Source organism: Diadema antillarum, unplaced genomic scaffold, assembly GCF_040938485.1.
Source record: "Diadema antillarum isolate AM-2024a unplaced genomic scaffold, OU_Dant_1.0 seq00000475_RagTag, whole genome shotgun sequence".
NCBI classification, from domain to species: Eukaryota; Metazoa; Echinodermata; class Echinoidea; order Diadematoida; family Diadematidae; genus Diadema; species Diadema antillarum.
Window position 1 is genome coordinate 463,826 of NW_027271442.1, and position 15,776 is coordinate 479,601.

General features: G+C 42.3%; 1 protein-coding gene across 1 annotated transcript in view; it reads left to right on the forward strand.

Annotated features, from left to right (window-relative positions):
* LOC139733430 (uncharacterized) overlaps positions 1-13,162 on the forward strand; it is a 75,465-nt gene extending 62,303 nt beyond the window's left edge. Inside the window, exons 8-10 of the mRNA XM_071644249.1 lie at positions 11,229-11,507; positions 11,916-12,209; positions 12,811-13,162. Of these exons, the coding sequence (XP_071500350.1) occupies positions 11,229-11,507; positions 11,916-12,209; positions 12,811-12,947 (710 nt within the window). The 3' untranslated portion in view covers positions 12,948-13,162. The remainder of the gene's footprint in view (positions 1-11,228; positions 11,508-11,915; positions 12,210-12,810) is intronic.
* The last annotated feature ends 2,614 nt before the right edge of the window (positions 13,163-15,776 follow it).

Here is a 15,776-nt window from a genome sequence, read left to right on the forward strand (position 1 = left end):
ACCTACCGCACGACTACGAACACGAGTTCGAACACGACCGGCATCAAGCCAGAGAGACTGACAAGCAAGGGACCCGGGCGGCTTCCACTCGTGTGACTGTTAGCCTCCCCCCGCAAGAACATTACGATGGACAAGGCAGACCGTGGGAGGGTTTCATCTTCTCGTTTCGCAGCCTAGCTCAAGCATGTCAGTGGGACGAGAGGGAACAGCGCTTTCGCCTGTTAGCGTGTCTTCGCGGAGACGCTGCGGACTTTGCATTTCAACAGCTGAGCGCGGAGGTAGTCAACGACCTCGACAAGCTCATCACAGCACTGGAGAGCCGGTTCGCTGCACGAAAGACCCCAACGGCTTTTGTTTCGCAACTCGAATCACGTCGGCTTGGGCCAAAGGAGACAATTTCCGATTACGCGGCGGACATCCGACGGCTGACAACCTTTGGCTATCCGACCGCGGATGCTGCGACCATGGAGATGATTGCCACACGGCACTTTTTGCGAGGGCTGGGGGACAACTCGATGTCGATGACGATTGGTATGCAGGAGCCAACGACTCTGCAGGAGGCTAGGGATATAGCCGAAAGATACCACCACCTGCGCGAGGAGGCCGTCAGAAACACATCTCGGGGTGGAATACGTTCAGTGTCGTCATCGGGGTCGACATCGGTCTCGGAGGAGAAATTAGTTAACCTAATGTCGACCCTCGAGACCCGAATCACGCAGCTATCTGAGGAAATACGAACCCAATTTCGACAAGGAAATAATGACTCCCGCCAATACCAGGGACAGCCCCGTGATCGACCTCGGCCTCGATCGACTCCTCTCCGCTGCTATGAATGTCAAGAGCTAGGGCATTTCGCTAGAAATTGCCCCTATCGACGGTACTCTCCACGAGACAACATGCCCCAACAATTCAACCCCGCTCCTTCTCCGTCGAATATCACCACCCAGGGGCAAGGAATGCCGCAGTGGATGTCGCAGCCGCTACCGCCATCGTCAATACCTCCGCATCACCAACAGTTCCTGCATCAGCAATCGCATGGCCCACCCCAAGTTACCCAGCAGGCACGCCAGCAGCAGTCGTCAAGTGGCCAACCAGCCAGCATGGATCGCTCATCGGGAAACTGATGTCGGGCGGCTTCGTCGACCAGGGCCCCGCCCGAACTAGTGAAAACGCACCTAGGATTATTCGTGTTAATGAAAGTACAGGAATAACTGCCTACATTAATGCAGATGTTAATGGTGTTGTGTGCAAATTATTGGTCGATTCCGGGGCGGCAGTGACGATTATTTCAAGGAAAATTTATGAACAAATGCCGGAAGATTCCCGCCCAGATTTGCATCCCCCATCTGAACATATCCAGCTCCAGGCCGCGGATGAGGGGCTGCTGACAGTACACGGTATAATAAAAGTAAGTGTAAATATCAAAAAGGACCAGTTTACCTGGGATACATATGTAGTTGATGTGTATGATGATGGCCTGTTGGGCTTCGACTTTTTGCATCATTTTGACTGTGTGTTGGAAGCTCGTCATGGACTTCGAATTAATGACCATTTGTACCCAATAGAACTCACAAATGACAGTGGCAATCATGCTGTATATGTTAAACATGACGTAACAATTCCCCCCAAATCAGAGTTCATCGTCCCGGGGGTTATCGATGAATTACATGGTTTTCAAATGTCGCTCGCGATAATTGAGCCCATTCCGAAGGCAAGTGACAGACACAACCTCAATGTCGCGACATGCCTCGTGGATGTTACCCGGGATGACATCGATATTCCCATACGCGTCGTTAATTTGACGGACAACGAAATTAATTTGCACGAGGGCACACGGATAGCCACCGCGGATAGTATTGATGAATTTCATGAATTTTATGATCGTGAGGACAATACTCAGGGACGCGTTAATGTTGGTATTAGTAATGTGAAAACGAGTACAGCTCTAAATAGTGAAAGCCCGACGAGCGAATGGTCGGATGATTTATTGAGTTTATACGATCGTTCGTGTGAACATGTTGATTTGCATGACAAAGACAAACTTTTCAAATTGTTTGAGAAGCACAAATCAATATTTGCAAATTCACCTACGGATCTCGGACGTACTTCTATCGTTCAACATTCCATTGACACAGGGGGCGCCATGCCCATAAAGCAACGTCCGCGACGTCCACCTCGTGCCTTCGTGGACGAAGAAGACAAAATAATTGAAACTCAACTAAAGGCTGGCATCATTAAGGAGTCAACCAGTGCCTGGTCGAGCCCTTTGGTATACGTCAAAAAGCGCGATGGGACAACACGGCCTTGTGTCGACTACCGAAAGCTAAATGAAGTTACCCGGAAGGATGCCTACCCCCTCCCCCGGATTGAGGACTGTCTTGATTGCTTGGGCGGCGCCAAAATATTTTCAACCCTCGATCTTCAATCCGGGTACTGGCAGGTCGAGATAAAGGAGGAAGACAGGCCAAAAACTGCATTCAGTACCCGGAGTGGCCATTATGAATATGTAACTATGCCTTTTGGTCTATGTAATGCCCCCAGCACCTTTGAGCGGGCCATGGAGCTCGTTATGAAGGGACTCCAGTGGCGTACCCTAATTCTCTATTTGGACGACATAATTGTGATGAGCTCAACATTTGAGGAACACATTCAGCGTTTGGATGAAGTACTTTGTCGTCTTGGAAATGCCGGCCTTAAACTAAAACCAAGCAAGTGTCACATGCTTCGATCCGAAGTCGCGTACCTGGGCCACATCGTGAGCGAGGTCGGCATCAAGCCTGACCCCGAAAAGGTTGATCGGCTACGAATCTGGCCTACACCAGCATCAGTGAGTGAAGTAAGATCTTTCCTAGGACTGTGTTCTTATTACCGCCGATTCATTCGTGGATTCGCGACAATCGCCGCTCCCCTGAACAAGCTGTTGGAAAAATCAAGCGAATTTGAATGGAATGATAGATGCGAAGATGCATTTAATCAATTGAAAATTGCGCTCACGAGTGACAGCGTCATGGCTTATCCGAATGATCACGGGGCATACATTCTTGATACGGACGCCTCAGCATCAGGAATAGGCGCCGTGTTGTCGCAAATACAATGGGACGACATCGCCCAGTGTGAGGTAGAACGCCCAATCGCCTTCGCTAGCCGGTCGTTAACGAGGACGCAACGGAGATACTGCACGACGCGTCGCGAACTTCTAGCAGTCGTCTCATTTGTGCGCCATTTCCGCCATTATCTTTTAGGGAGGAAATTTCTCATTCGCACGGATCATTCATCCCTTCGATGGATAATGTCATTTCGTGAACCTACCGACCAGATGGCCCGCTGGCTAGAGATTTTATCGCAGTTCAATTTCGATATCGAACATCGAGAAGGAAAGAGGCATAATAACGCGGACGCAATGTCACGACTACCGTGCGTCCCGGATAGCTGCGACTGTTACGACAGGGACAGCATATTGGAGGAGCTCCCTTGCGGTGGATGTTCCGTGTGTCGAAAACGGCATATCGCGTGGTCGGATTTCTTCGAAGAAGACGACGTCGTCCCTCTTTCTGTGAATAATGTTCGATCGTCGTCTAAAATTTCTCATGGTCTGAATGCCGTGGAGCCGCCATCTACTATTATTGACCTATCTTGTTTGGATAATGTAACTGCCGATAACTGTGATAACCACCAAACGGGGTTGCTGTTTGATGTCGGGACATTTATGTGGATTATATCATGTCTCGTTGTCGTGATCGGATGTTGTTGTTCCCATTGTGATTTGTGTACTATAATGTGCTATCTCTTTGGATTACTTGTAGTTAGCGCTATGGGATCATGTTTTGTGTATTCAATCTGTGATGTGAGAGAGTTTGTGAAAAAGATCCGATGGCCCCCACCTATAAGGTTCTCGGAGTTCGTATCTCGAGTCGGAAGGATTCGTCGTCACCACGCAGCCGACGTAGCTGAAGCTGATAATCTGCCCTGCACCTCTGACACAGGTGCCCTAGCCGGTACTGTTTCCGGGCAGCAGGGAGTCGTATTCAACAATGTAAGCCGTGAGGTGTTGATCGCTATGCAACGGGACGACCCCGACATTGGGATCGTCGTCGACTGGCTTTTGAAATCACAGGAAAGACCCGACCGTGGACTTGTACATAATAAGAGTCCAGCAGTTCGGAATTTGTGGCTATCATGGACGCAGCTGACCATCATTGATGGATTACTATATAAGCGTCACGATACGAATAGCAAATTGACGTCGACATTACAGCTTGTGGTTCCCGCCGAACTTCGAGATGATGTTGTTAGGTCTAATCATGCTGCGGTGATGTCAGGTCATCTCGGGGTTAAGAAAACCTATAGCCGCATCCAAAGAAGTTTTTATTGGTATAATATGAAACAACATGTGCGTTTGTTTATTGCTAACTGTGCTAAATGTGGGGCGCGAAAGCGTCCAACAACGAAACCGAGGGCGCCTCTCACTGAGCACATTTCGGGAGCGCCAATGGACCGAGTGGCGATTGACATTATGGGGCCGTTCCCGACTAGCATTAAAGGGAATAGGTATGTCCTTGTCAAAGTGGATCGAGGCATATGGCATTCCGGACCAATCGGCCCGAACTGTAGCCGACGTGGTCGTACGCGAGTTCGTCTCACGGTTTGGAACGCCTTTCGAGATCCACTCCGACCAGGGCAAGACATTTGAGTCACATTTATTTCAGGACGTATGCAAATTGCTTGAAATAAATAAAACAAGAACCACCCCTTATCACCCGTCTGCCAACGGAATGATAGAGCGTTTTAATCAAACTCTCGCGAATATGATTGCATCATTTGTGGATAAACGACAGTTAAATTGGGACGAAAACTTAACACTTCTTACTGCGGCTTATCGTAGCAGCATCCATGAAAGTACGGGGTTTTCCCCCAATTTTCTCATGTTGGGACGTGAGGTGCGAACGCCAATTGAGACTGCACTAGGCATTGATCGGCCGGATGCCGAACACGGCAACTATGACGACTTCGCGGTCGACCTCGTAACGACCATGGGGGAGGCAAGCCGCCTGGCCCGAGAACACCTATCGGCGACTTCGGCCAGGCAGAAGCGAGATTACGATGCCAGGCTTTCAGTTAATAACTACAGTGTTGGAGATTTTGTCTACTATCTAGACACTACGAGACAAAAAGGGTTTTCCCCGAAGTTAAAAGCCGCGAACTGGATTGGGCCTTGTGTGGTAACGCGGAAATTCAGCGATATCATCTTCGAAATTCAGTCCCAACCAAAAGGAAAGCGGAAAGTGTTGCACCATGACCGGTTAAAGCCATTCGTAAGCACAACTATTCCCTCTTGGACGCGGGAACTGTCCCGAAAAGTTGTTGTCGGCCTTTCCCTAAACAATAAACGACAGGCTGGAACACAAACTAGCATCAAGGACGCTCTTCCTCCTCGCCGATCAGCTCGCGCCTCAAGGATGCCAAATCGTCTCAAATTGTAACCCCCCCCCCCCCCAAAAAAAAAAAAAAAAAAAAAAAAAAACGACGTGGGGTAAGTGCTGACGCTAAGATTTGCTGAAGACTGCGTTTTCTCGGCTGGATGGGGGCAATAAAATACCTTCACTGAATTCATGTTGCCTCCCTGATGTTTCATCATTTGAAACGGGACCCTAATATCGCGAACATTGTGTACAACCATCTGATTTTTCTTCTCCCTCTCTGTTAATTGGAAATTACCAAATTGTCATGACACATGACACGATTATTGCCTCCTTTTGGACAATGAACTGAGTGTGACCAAAAGGGACACTGAAAAGAAAATGTACGTATATGGTGTTCAATTCTCTTGTTTGGAATCATGCTTTGATGAAGTATATAATTTTCTGTCGCTTGTAAATCGAAAGGCGCTACTTTCCTTGGAGTTTTAATTTACCTTTGTGTCCAATATAGCGCACTCTCGTGTCTCTCTAATGACATGTGTGATGCGTTCGGAAACTCACGATGTATGGATTTATATTCAATTATGACATACTAGAACTTTCTACTGTATTTTTCTCTCGTCTTCTTCCTCTTCTCTCTGTTTTTCCTTCTGTCTCTCTTCTTACTTCCTTTATTTCGTTGCATAATTTGTTTGAATTATGCGCATTATACTTTTTGTTTCTCGGTCATGAAGTTACATTTTATCATGCAGTTATTTTTGTTTTAGACAAAGTATGCCATTAAGTATTTGCTGTGAAGTTTTATCATTTACACATTTTCATGATCATTACTTGTACAGATTTTTTTTTCTCCTTTCGTGCATTCGTTCCTTTACTTATGGTAGCGCCATTGCTCGCTCTTGAATTTCTTATATCCATCTACTTCTTTCTTTTGCTTTCTTTCTATCTGGCCTGTCACACCCCTGGTCTTTTACTCACTGGTTCCTTCGTCTGGCTTTTCTCCTGTTTACACTCTCCGTCGTTTCACTTCTTCACTTCTCCGTCTTTTTCTTGTAATTCATCGTCGATCTTTTCTGAGGAGTACCTCGGGCTTCTCGATTTCTTTCATTTCTTTGTTTTGTTGTTGTCTTTTCCACTGGTGCTTTCTGTGCATACATTTTGATTTAATTTGTTTTGATTTGATTTGATTTTATTCGCGCATTTTGAATCACGAACAAGGTTATGATATTGTTTGTGTATATTATGTTTCTGCATATGGGAAACACTCATTTGTTTCGCGTCATTCCTTTGAAAGTGTTAATTTTCGTTGTTTGGGATACGTTTGTTTTTTTTTTAACCTTAAAAAAAAATCTTCCTCCTAAAAAAAAAAAAAAAAAAAAAAAAAATGTTACGAACAACTCGGCCATGGGACTTATTTTGGCTACTAATCATCTCCTGGCCGGGGGTCTATCGGCCAACTGGAGCGCATTTATCTGGTAATTTTATGCGTGTTACGTAAGGAAGAATGTATCCTTGAGTGTAGTATTTCTCAAATCTTGTCGGTGAGCACCTGTAGTAATTCATTCCTTCGCCTTCGTAACTCTTCCGATGTAAATACCACTTTGTAAATAGCTGGATTTGTTTCGTAGGTTCGTTTTTTTCTCGAGCTTTGTGCACAATGATGGTCTTGTTCAGTCCAGTCACGTGCTCTTGTCATGACGACTGTTTGATTTTCCGCAACGATGATCATACCCTTCCAAATTCGTGGTGATTTTCATGCTATTTTTTTTTAATGCGTTGTTAGTACATACAGTAAGCCTGTTGTCGAAGTTGCTTTAAGTTATTAATTAGAATCGATTTTCCCATATTACTTTTGTGCCCATCTGGTTCTCCTACTTTGTTTCCCTTGCCTTCCCTTATCTACTAGTCTTTACATCCTCACTGTCGGCACCTATCTTGGTTCGCTCTCGAGATTTCATTTTGACTATTCGGGTTTTATTTAGCTCCCCATTTCCTCATTATTTTCTCCTCTTTCGACTTTTCCAAGTTCTCTTTCATCCTGCTAAATGCATTTATTCCATCTCTATCACTGCGATGTATATAGTGTATATAGCAGTTCCTTTCGTTTGAATTTTCTTGCAACGTCATTGCTGAGGGCAGCAATATTTTCGAAGGAGGGGGATGGTGTTACGAATCCTGTTGAGACATAATTCACGATATAGCATTTACATCATATGTTCCGTATATTCCATTTTTATTCCATTTTTATTCATTCATCTTTATGTATTGTATCGATTTACATTTGAATTAATGTTGAAAGTAAACTGAGGCTCTATATCATGTCTGCTTCTCGTCCTCGCTCTATCCTTGTTCTTTTCGTCCTTGCTCGACGATCGGCCTCTGTCATCGTGCCATCCTTGCTACTTTACTTTCTCCTGCTTCTCGTTTTCTGCTGACTATTATTTCTCCCCCACGCTTTCTTTTCATTTCTGCTCGCTTGCACTTTCGTCTCACCTTCCCTCGAGATTTCTCTGACTCTGCAACTTCCGCGTCCGCGAGCAGTGGCCTCGTGTCGTAAAAAGCAAGGACGCCGCATGCGACCTCGCTCTTACGTAACGAAAGGACGCGTCAGCATGCGACCTCGCTCTTACGTAACGAAAGGACGCGTCCGCATGCGACCCCAGCTAAGGACAGGGTCGCGTGAGGACAGGGACACGTACGGCCACGCCCTCGTCCTCACAATGATGGACGGCGACAGCTGGCCGTAAGGTCAGATTGTTTTCTCCCAGCAAGGCCACTCTCGCGGCCGCTAACAGGTGACCTCAGTATAAATAGACTTGTTTATGCCTAGTTGAGGAGTCTTTTCGTTTAGGAGTTTCAGCATGTAGATCAATAAGTTTTGTTCGTTGTAATGTTCGTGGTGGAAATAACTTTCTTCACAAATAAATTGGACAAACTCCATATGATGCCTCCTGTGGTCTTTGTGACGTGTGACTCTAATACTTCTTGTTCCGCAATACCTTACAATTAATTACATAATTTCCAGTACACTGGCTAAACCGTAGGCACGCTTACTAACCACATAACGAATTTTGAGGAGAGTAAGCGAGTAAAGGAAGCCAAGTATCCTCAGCTTACCAATCGCCCTCTCCATACCAAAATTTCGTTACAATATATATATATACGTATATATACATATACAAAAAAGTAATACTCTCTAATCAGAAGTCTATTGCTGGTTAATTTTTGTCACATATCCGTCGGCTTTTAACGCTTGTCAACTGACAGATGCTCCGGCGGACGATATCATCGTGATCCAGATCGCTGACCATGAGAACGGGCAGGAGATTGATGGCATCAAGATCACGTGTTTCGTCAACCCACGTGACCAGCCATTTCCACCGATTGAGACATACGAGATTGCAGTTGATGACGTCATCGAGTCAGCTTCAAGCTCCCCTTCCTTGATCCTTGAGTCCCGTCCGAGTGAATGCGTTGAAATCTCCTGCACCGGCATCAACGACATCGGTAGGACAATCACTACAGAGACATACTGTCCAAGGAACGATGGTAAGTCAGTATGTGTGATCTTAGGGTGAGAATCTGTCCTGTTTCGCTTCATTTTCATCCACTTTCCACCGTGATACCAGGAAGGTGGACGAGGTCTCTTCCCACCTCCATTGTGATTCTCCCTGTTGTGGTGCATGATAATTATGTGTATGATAACCACAGCTGTGGAGTTGAAATTTTACATTATTTTAAACCTTCAATGGAGTGTGTGTGTGTGTGTGTGTGTGTGTGTTTACCCTACGCAAAGCCGTATGCTAATTTAACAATTTAGTTATGGCAGTTGCCCAGAGTTTTTAATCATGCCTTCGTCACATGTAAAATAAGGATTATGTCATACCCTCCAAAAGACGTCTAACGTTCAAACGTCTTTTTTGTTTCTAGCACGTTACATGGGGTGCTAGGTGAAGATCATGAGGTATTTACCTCTGTTGATTTGTATTATCTTCGCACAGTGTTAACGTTCGTCTCGCTGCTTCGACACAATTCTGTGTGTGTGTGTGTTTGTGTGTGTGTGTATGTGTGTGTGTGTGTGTTTCGATCAATTCATATATATATATACATATATACATATTATTTATTTTATTGATCGAATATTGGAACTCTTATATAGGTTACAAAGATTTTTCGCAGATTGAAGTCTGTGGTTTTAGGTGGTTCATTATCTTACTGTGTCCACGAAAACTATAAAACACACACACACACACACACACACACACACATACACACACAAGACGTAATAAACATGGTAATGATGTTAACAATTTTTTCAGTTTTAATAGTATCCAATATCAATATCTTTACAAATCCGATATCTCCGAGATACATGGCATGCTGTACAGGGTTACCACATGCCACACACCCTTCGAAACTTTTCATTTGATGACGGGTATCATCCCCATAATGAGTTTTACAGTTTTTATGATTGTCACTGTTGTGCTCCAAATGCGAAAATTAACAATAGCACTAGCATACTTCTATAGTAAATGTTACTCCTTTAATGATCTCTGGAACACCATTCTCCCAATTATTGTTACGGACGTATTCATCTACCCGTAGAAACCAGTGGTGAGCCTCCAGCTGCTGATATCTTGTCGATCAAGACTTTGGAGTTCCTAGACAAAGTCCGTCAGATGAATCTGCTAATCCTGTGCAGAGCGAACCTGAGCGACCAGCCGTACCCATATCTCCATTCATATACAATTGGAGTTGATGGGACCATCCTGTCCAACGCAAGCTGGACCTCAGCCGTCCTGAGACCACGCCCAAACAGGTGTATTAATGTCACGTGTTCCGCAACTAATGGCGTCGGGATGACCTCCACGTTTTCAAAGCACTGTCCCCGTGGTGAGCAATAGAAAATTGAGAAATGCTTCTCTCTCCCATTGTCTGCTTGTCATTCAGTTATGTTTCAACTTCTTAAATCAAATCGGAACATGATGGTCTCGTATTTTTGAAAACTGTTTGCAATGATTTGAACTTATTAAGAACTCTTAATTTGAGCCGGGGAGTCTCTGTAATTTACTGAATTTATTCCTTTTTAGATTGGTGAATTTTCCCCTATTTATCAAGACAATCTGGCAAAAGAAAAAGGAAACAACGTTTGTGATTGAAAACGGGTGCCGTTTACAATGAAATCCATGCAAAGAATTCTTTGTTTTGCTCGAAACATTTCACTCATAACAATTATTTGAAGAGTTTTTTTGCAAAAACCGATAAGTCCATATTTGCCAAATGGAAATATTTGCTATAAAAGGTCAAAAGAAATAAAGAGAATACTAAGAAAATTTTTGCTTCTTTTGACCATAACTTCAAAAATGTACCTTTATGTAGTGACCAAGATATAATTTAGGAGGTATTATTTTGTATTTCATGACAGAGGTCGTACTTCAAATTCTTCGAAAATGGACTTATCGGTTTTTGCGAACAAACTCTTCATTTATTCATATTTTATGGAAATATACATGTATGATATGCCTAAATTATATTATGCAATCGCGCAACCTAGATTCACATTACGTTTGTTTTTATTTTGGACCGTTAAATGTATTTCACGAACCGCCAAATTGTAGATTTAGGCATTTTATTGACCCGAATAGACTTCCAGAGGCAAAAAGTTATAGGGCAGAGCTTCGTAGAATTACACATAATCAAATATAGATTTTATTAACAAATAATCTATTGTGCACTTTTAAAACTTTTATTGTGAACTTTTTTTTGATAAAATCAAATGCATCTTAGACCACATCTTTCTCTATTCCTCAGACCCACCTGCACTTGACATCATCTCTGTCAAGGTAGAAGAAGACGAGAATAACTGGGGAACGAGTCTCAATATCTCGTGTAACGTGGATCCGATCGATCAACCGTTTCCACCGATCGGTGTGTTCGAAATCACCGCTGATGGAGACATTTTGTCAAGATCCAACTCCTCTTCAACGATCATGGAAGATCAACCCAATCGATGTATCGATATATCTTGCACTGGTATCAATCAATACGGGGAGACGGTTTCTATGCGGAATTATTGTCCACTGAGATCAGGTAGGTTCTAATGTGTTCTGATTATAAAGACGGTATTACTGCCATTGAGAATAGGTGTAGGTTTGTTATATGGGTTCTGGTTATATAGAAAATGGTAACAGAATATACCTCGAATGTCTGAAAGTCTAGTTTTAATGAATTGATATGCTTATATTAACTCTTCTATTTTTCTCGATTTTTCTTTTCTTTGCTTTTGTGCTCTGTATAGTCCGTCTCTTTGTGCAGGTTATAGGAGAAGGAAACAGCGAAAATTAACATGAAATATTTGAATCGATATCTGCTTTTAAGTTCAAATGACATGAATTTCATGTTTTGACACTATTATTGTCGAAGAGAGGCTTGTTGTGAACACTGTTGCTTTGCTTTGGGATGAAGACAAATCAATTACTTTGTTCTTTGCTCTCATAGGTCACGCGCCCCCAGCAAGTAATATCCTCTCCATTGAGACACAGGAGATCGAAGGAAGCCAGGTCATTCTCGTTATCACGTGTCACGTCAGTCTTCAAGACCAGCCGTTCCCACACCTCCACACATACACAATCGGAGTCGACAACGCCACGCTTTCCTCGTCCAGCTGCGCCTCGGCTCTCTTCAGACCACGCCCAGGCAACAGATGCATCAATGTCACGTGCTCGGGGACGAACGGGATTGGTTGGACCTACACCAGTGTCGAACACTGTCCAACTTTGGGCTCGGAGAAAGGTATTAAAGTCAGAGCGAGGTACTCCGATGATGATTCATTGTTCAAGTTAACGTTCAAAGATTAAATTTATTTTCATTATCATCAAATAAACAGAGAAAACTATATATAATATTTAAGCAGAACATATCTATAATAATTGCAAAAACGGAAATTGCAAAATACATGTGATAATGAGTAACAAAAAAATAATGAAGAAAACAACATTTTACTCTTTTTTTTTACATTTACATATGATTAGCCATAAACGGAGAGATAAATATATTTTACATCAAAGAAGTCATGGAGTGTATTCATGACTCTAAAGCTATTAAGCCAGTTTGCCCCGATTTTGTAAGGCATGTTCTATTAGTAAAAGTCACTCGAAACCAGGAATCTGTGTGTGTTTGCCAGTTGAAATTTTACTTCTAATAAGCACTCAGAGACGGTGTCAAGCATATACATTATTACATCCTGTAGGTGATACAACCAGTTATGGACGAGAAATCTTGCGTCTTACTGTCTGGACTCGGAGTGAAATTTCACGGAAACGTATTTGTTTATCCTTTTTCTGTTGTGTGCAAATAATTTTTTACTCCATTCATGTCTGGTCCCGCTTTAAAGGTCCGATTGCTGGTCTTCGTCGAGGAGTTCTTCAGCAGCCGTCGACCACGTACGCCCTTCTCGTCGCCGTGTTCTTCCTGTCGTTGTTGACCTGTGCAACAGTGATCGTGAAGAAGAGAGAGATTAGTCTCTTTTGAAAGTTAAACGCCTTGTAATACATTCCAGTCGTCTTTTCCTGACTTTACTGAGTCCACTGAGAAAAGCTGAACTGTGATCTTCAATCTACGCTTCTTAAATGGAATCAGGGATGTTCATGTTTCCTTTTTTTTACAATGAAATACTTTTTAGGTGTGCTTCATGTTTTTTTAATGAACACTACATTTGCCTGTTATTCTAATCCTGCTTATCACAAAACCCCATATTTATTATTATTTAAGACAGGAAGTTTAGATTACTGTATTGCCAATGTACATTTTTTGCGTTTAGCTTATTTTCAAAAAGAAAATGTGACCTAATTTGAAAGTTTCAGGTTGAAATAAATACAATTTCTATCATGACTAGCATATAGCCATGTGTTTGTATCTAAATGAGCATATCAATTTGGCACTTCCTTGAAATACATAGCAGTAGGATTTCTCAATTTTTGCAACTCGTTTTAATTATTTTTCTGCTGCTTCTGACGAAATAAAAGGAAAATAAAATACATCAATAAAATGGAGAAAAGTTACAAAACGTCTTTATTCTCATCGCTTAAACCAATGTTAATCATTGTTGTCATCTTCTCTGAGTAATATCGTTGAAAAGCACTGATACATGTATTTGAGAACCCTGTCGAATATGCTTACAGGGGCGGTGCTAAGTTTTTCGAAGTGATGGGGACGACTTTATTGGAACATGGATGTCGGTTCGCTTTCAGAATGGGCTGCGACATTTTGCTGCCACTTCCCTCCAAAAATCTCCTACATCGACTGAGAAGCAGCAAAAAACGAAAAAAAAGTCAGACCCCTATCTATTTTACGGAAAAGGGGGATGGCAAAAACTTATACCATTTATGAGCCTGTAAGTAGCCAGACATTATTTTTAGTTAAGGGCAGATTCTCATAGAGCAGACTCTAAGCTTCAAAAATATTTATAACTTCATTCAAGTGGACCTTCCTAACCTATCTAACTATTGGAAAGAAAGCACACACTTTGGAAAAGTGTGAACCAAGAACAGAGGCTTTGAAGTACAGGGTATATGCAAGCGCTTAATCTTAAGTAAGCGGTGCTACCTGTGTAATGAATGGGACAAAAAAACACAATGTAAATCACCATAGCAGCAACAATGAGGAATTATCAGATTAAGCTGATTGAGCATGCTCTATTAACACATTCTGTCCATGATTAATGCCAACTTTAAAAGCAGTAGCATTTTGCTTTCAAAAGTTATCAGAGTTGAAAGTGGAGAATGTGCAATGGATTTTTCAAGAAATAAAAAGGGGCCTGTAGAACATACCTGATCACACTACTCTACCAATAAAAGGGGTCGTAAAAAAACCCATTTTCCCATACATTTTATGATCCCAAATCAAGAATAAGGAAGAAGAAGACTAGCTCTTTCAGAAAATATGGAAAACTCAAAGATGACTTGGTCGACATTTTGCACCTTTTTTGAGTCCTCACGTAAAATCAAGGAGTGCGACTTTTTGTTGGTTTTGTGATGCACGGTCTCATTTATGTTCTGCAAAAGGAGCCAAGGTACAAAAACCAAAACCAAAAAAGCAAACCTAATATTTCATGAAAAAGTTGGGGCGGGGGGGGGGGGGGGGGGGGGGGGCAAAAAGTCACACCATTTATATTCTGCAAATAAATAAAAAAATGTGTGGAGGGGGCTATCCTCCCCCCCCCCCCCCCCCCCCCCATTTCACCAGCCCTGTCTTAGGTCTAATACCTATTGGCATAAGTTCTCATTTCACAGCAATGTTGATTAGAGAACAAGTTACAGTTAGTTTAGTTGTAAGATTTTATTTTGGTTCATCGCTGCATGACCCCAGTCTTGTTTCGTAACCGATGAACCTAATCCTTTAACATTGATGTAGCCTATCCATATTGGACAAAGTATGTTACCCAGTAAAGAGTAGTAGCGATAAAGATTGAGACTGATGCCTTTTATCTCTCGTCTTGTTTCATTCATGTTTTTTTTTATATAGTCAGGAATGCCTCATACTGGTTCGTTTGTGTGCGTGTGTGTGTGTGTGTGTGTGTGTGTGTGTTTACAGTGTCATGACATACTTCTCACACAATACCGACCCAGGAAAAAAGGGGGTTATAATAATGAGGGATAGTAAGGGCAATTCTGAATTTTTTAATACCTTTATTTGTACAATTACGTTTCTGTCTAGTCGCAAGTTGCAGTCCTTTGGTATGATTGTGTCAGAAATTGTGTAAAAATTGCCGAAAATTACAATTTGGGAAGTTTTAAAAGTGATATACCCTATGCATCTGCAGTCTCAAATTATAACACTCAATCTTAAACTTAAATGAGAAATCGAGTCCCAAAATAAGTTAGTCTGATAAAAAAGAGTAAAATCTTACGAGTTCAAATGTAACAATTTGACTTAAATCGGATGAAAAAAATAAGGAAGTTATGACATGTAGGACATTTTGAAGTTTTGCTATTTTTTTCAAACAGTTCTAGTACAGTGGATATTATGCAAATGAGTGAGCGTACCTTGCCATTACCTCACAATTTTCCATTGATCGTGTGCTAAAAATGACGAAAATTCAATGTTTCTGTCATTGCAGTCTGAAACATGACGTTATTCCTGGTTAAATAACTTCAGAATAGTGATCAGTTACATATATCAGGATTTGAGCCTCGCGGCATGAAAAAACACTGGAAATTTCAACATTTGAAGTAACATTACTACAAATGGCAAGGTGTGAGGGGACGACATGCTCACTTTTCCATTTGCATTTGTTTCCTCAAAAGTTAGCGAAACTTCAAATTGCCGTAACTTCGTTTCGATCAAAATTTTAACCCTTGA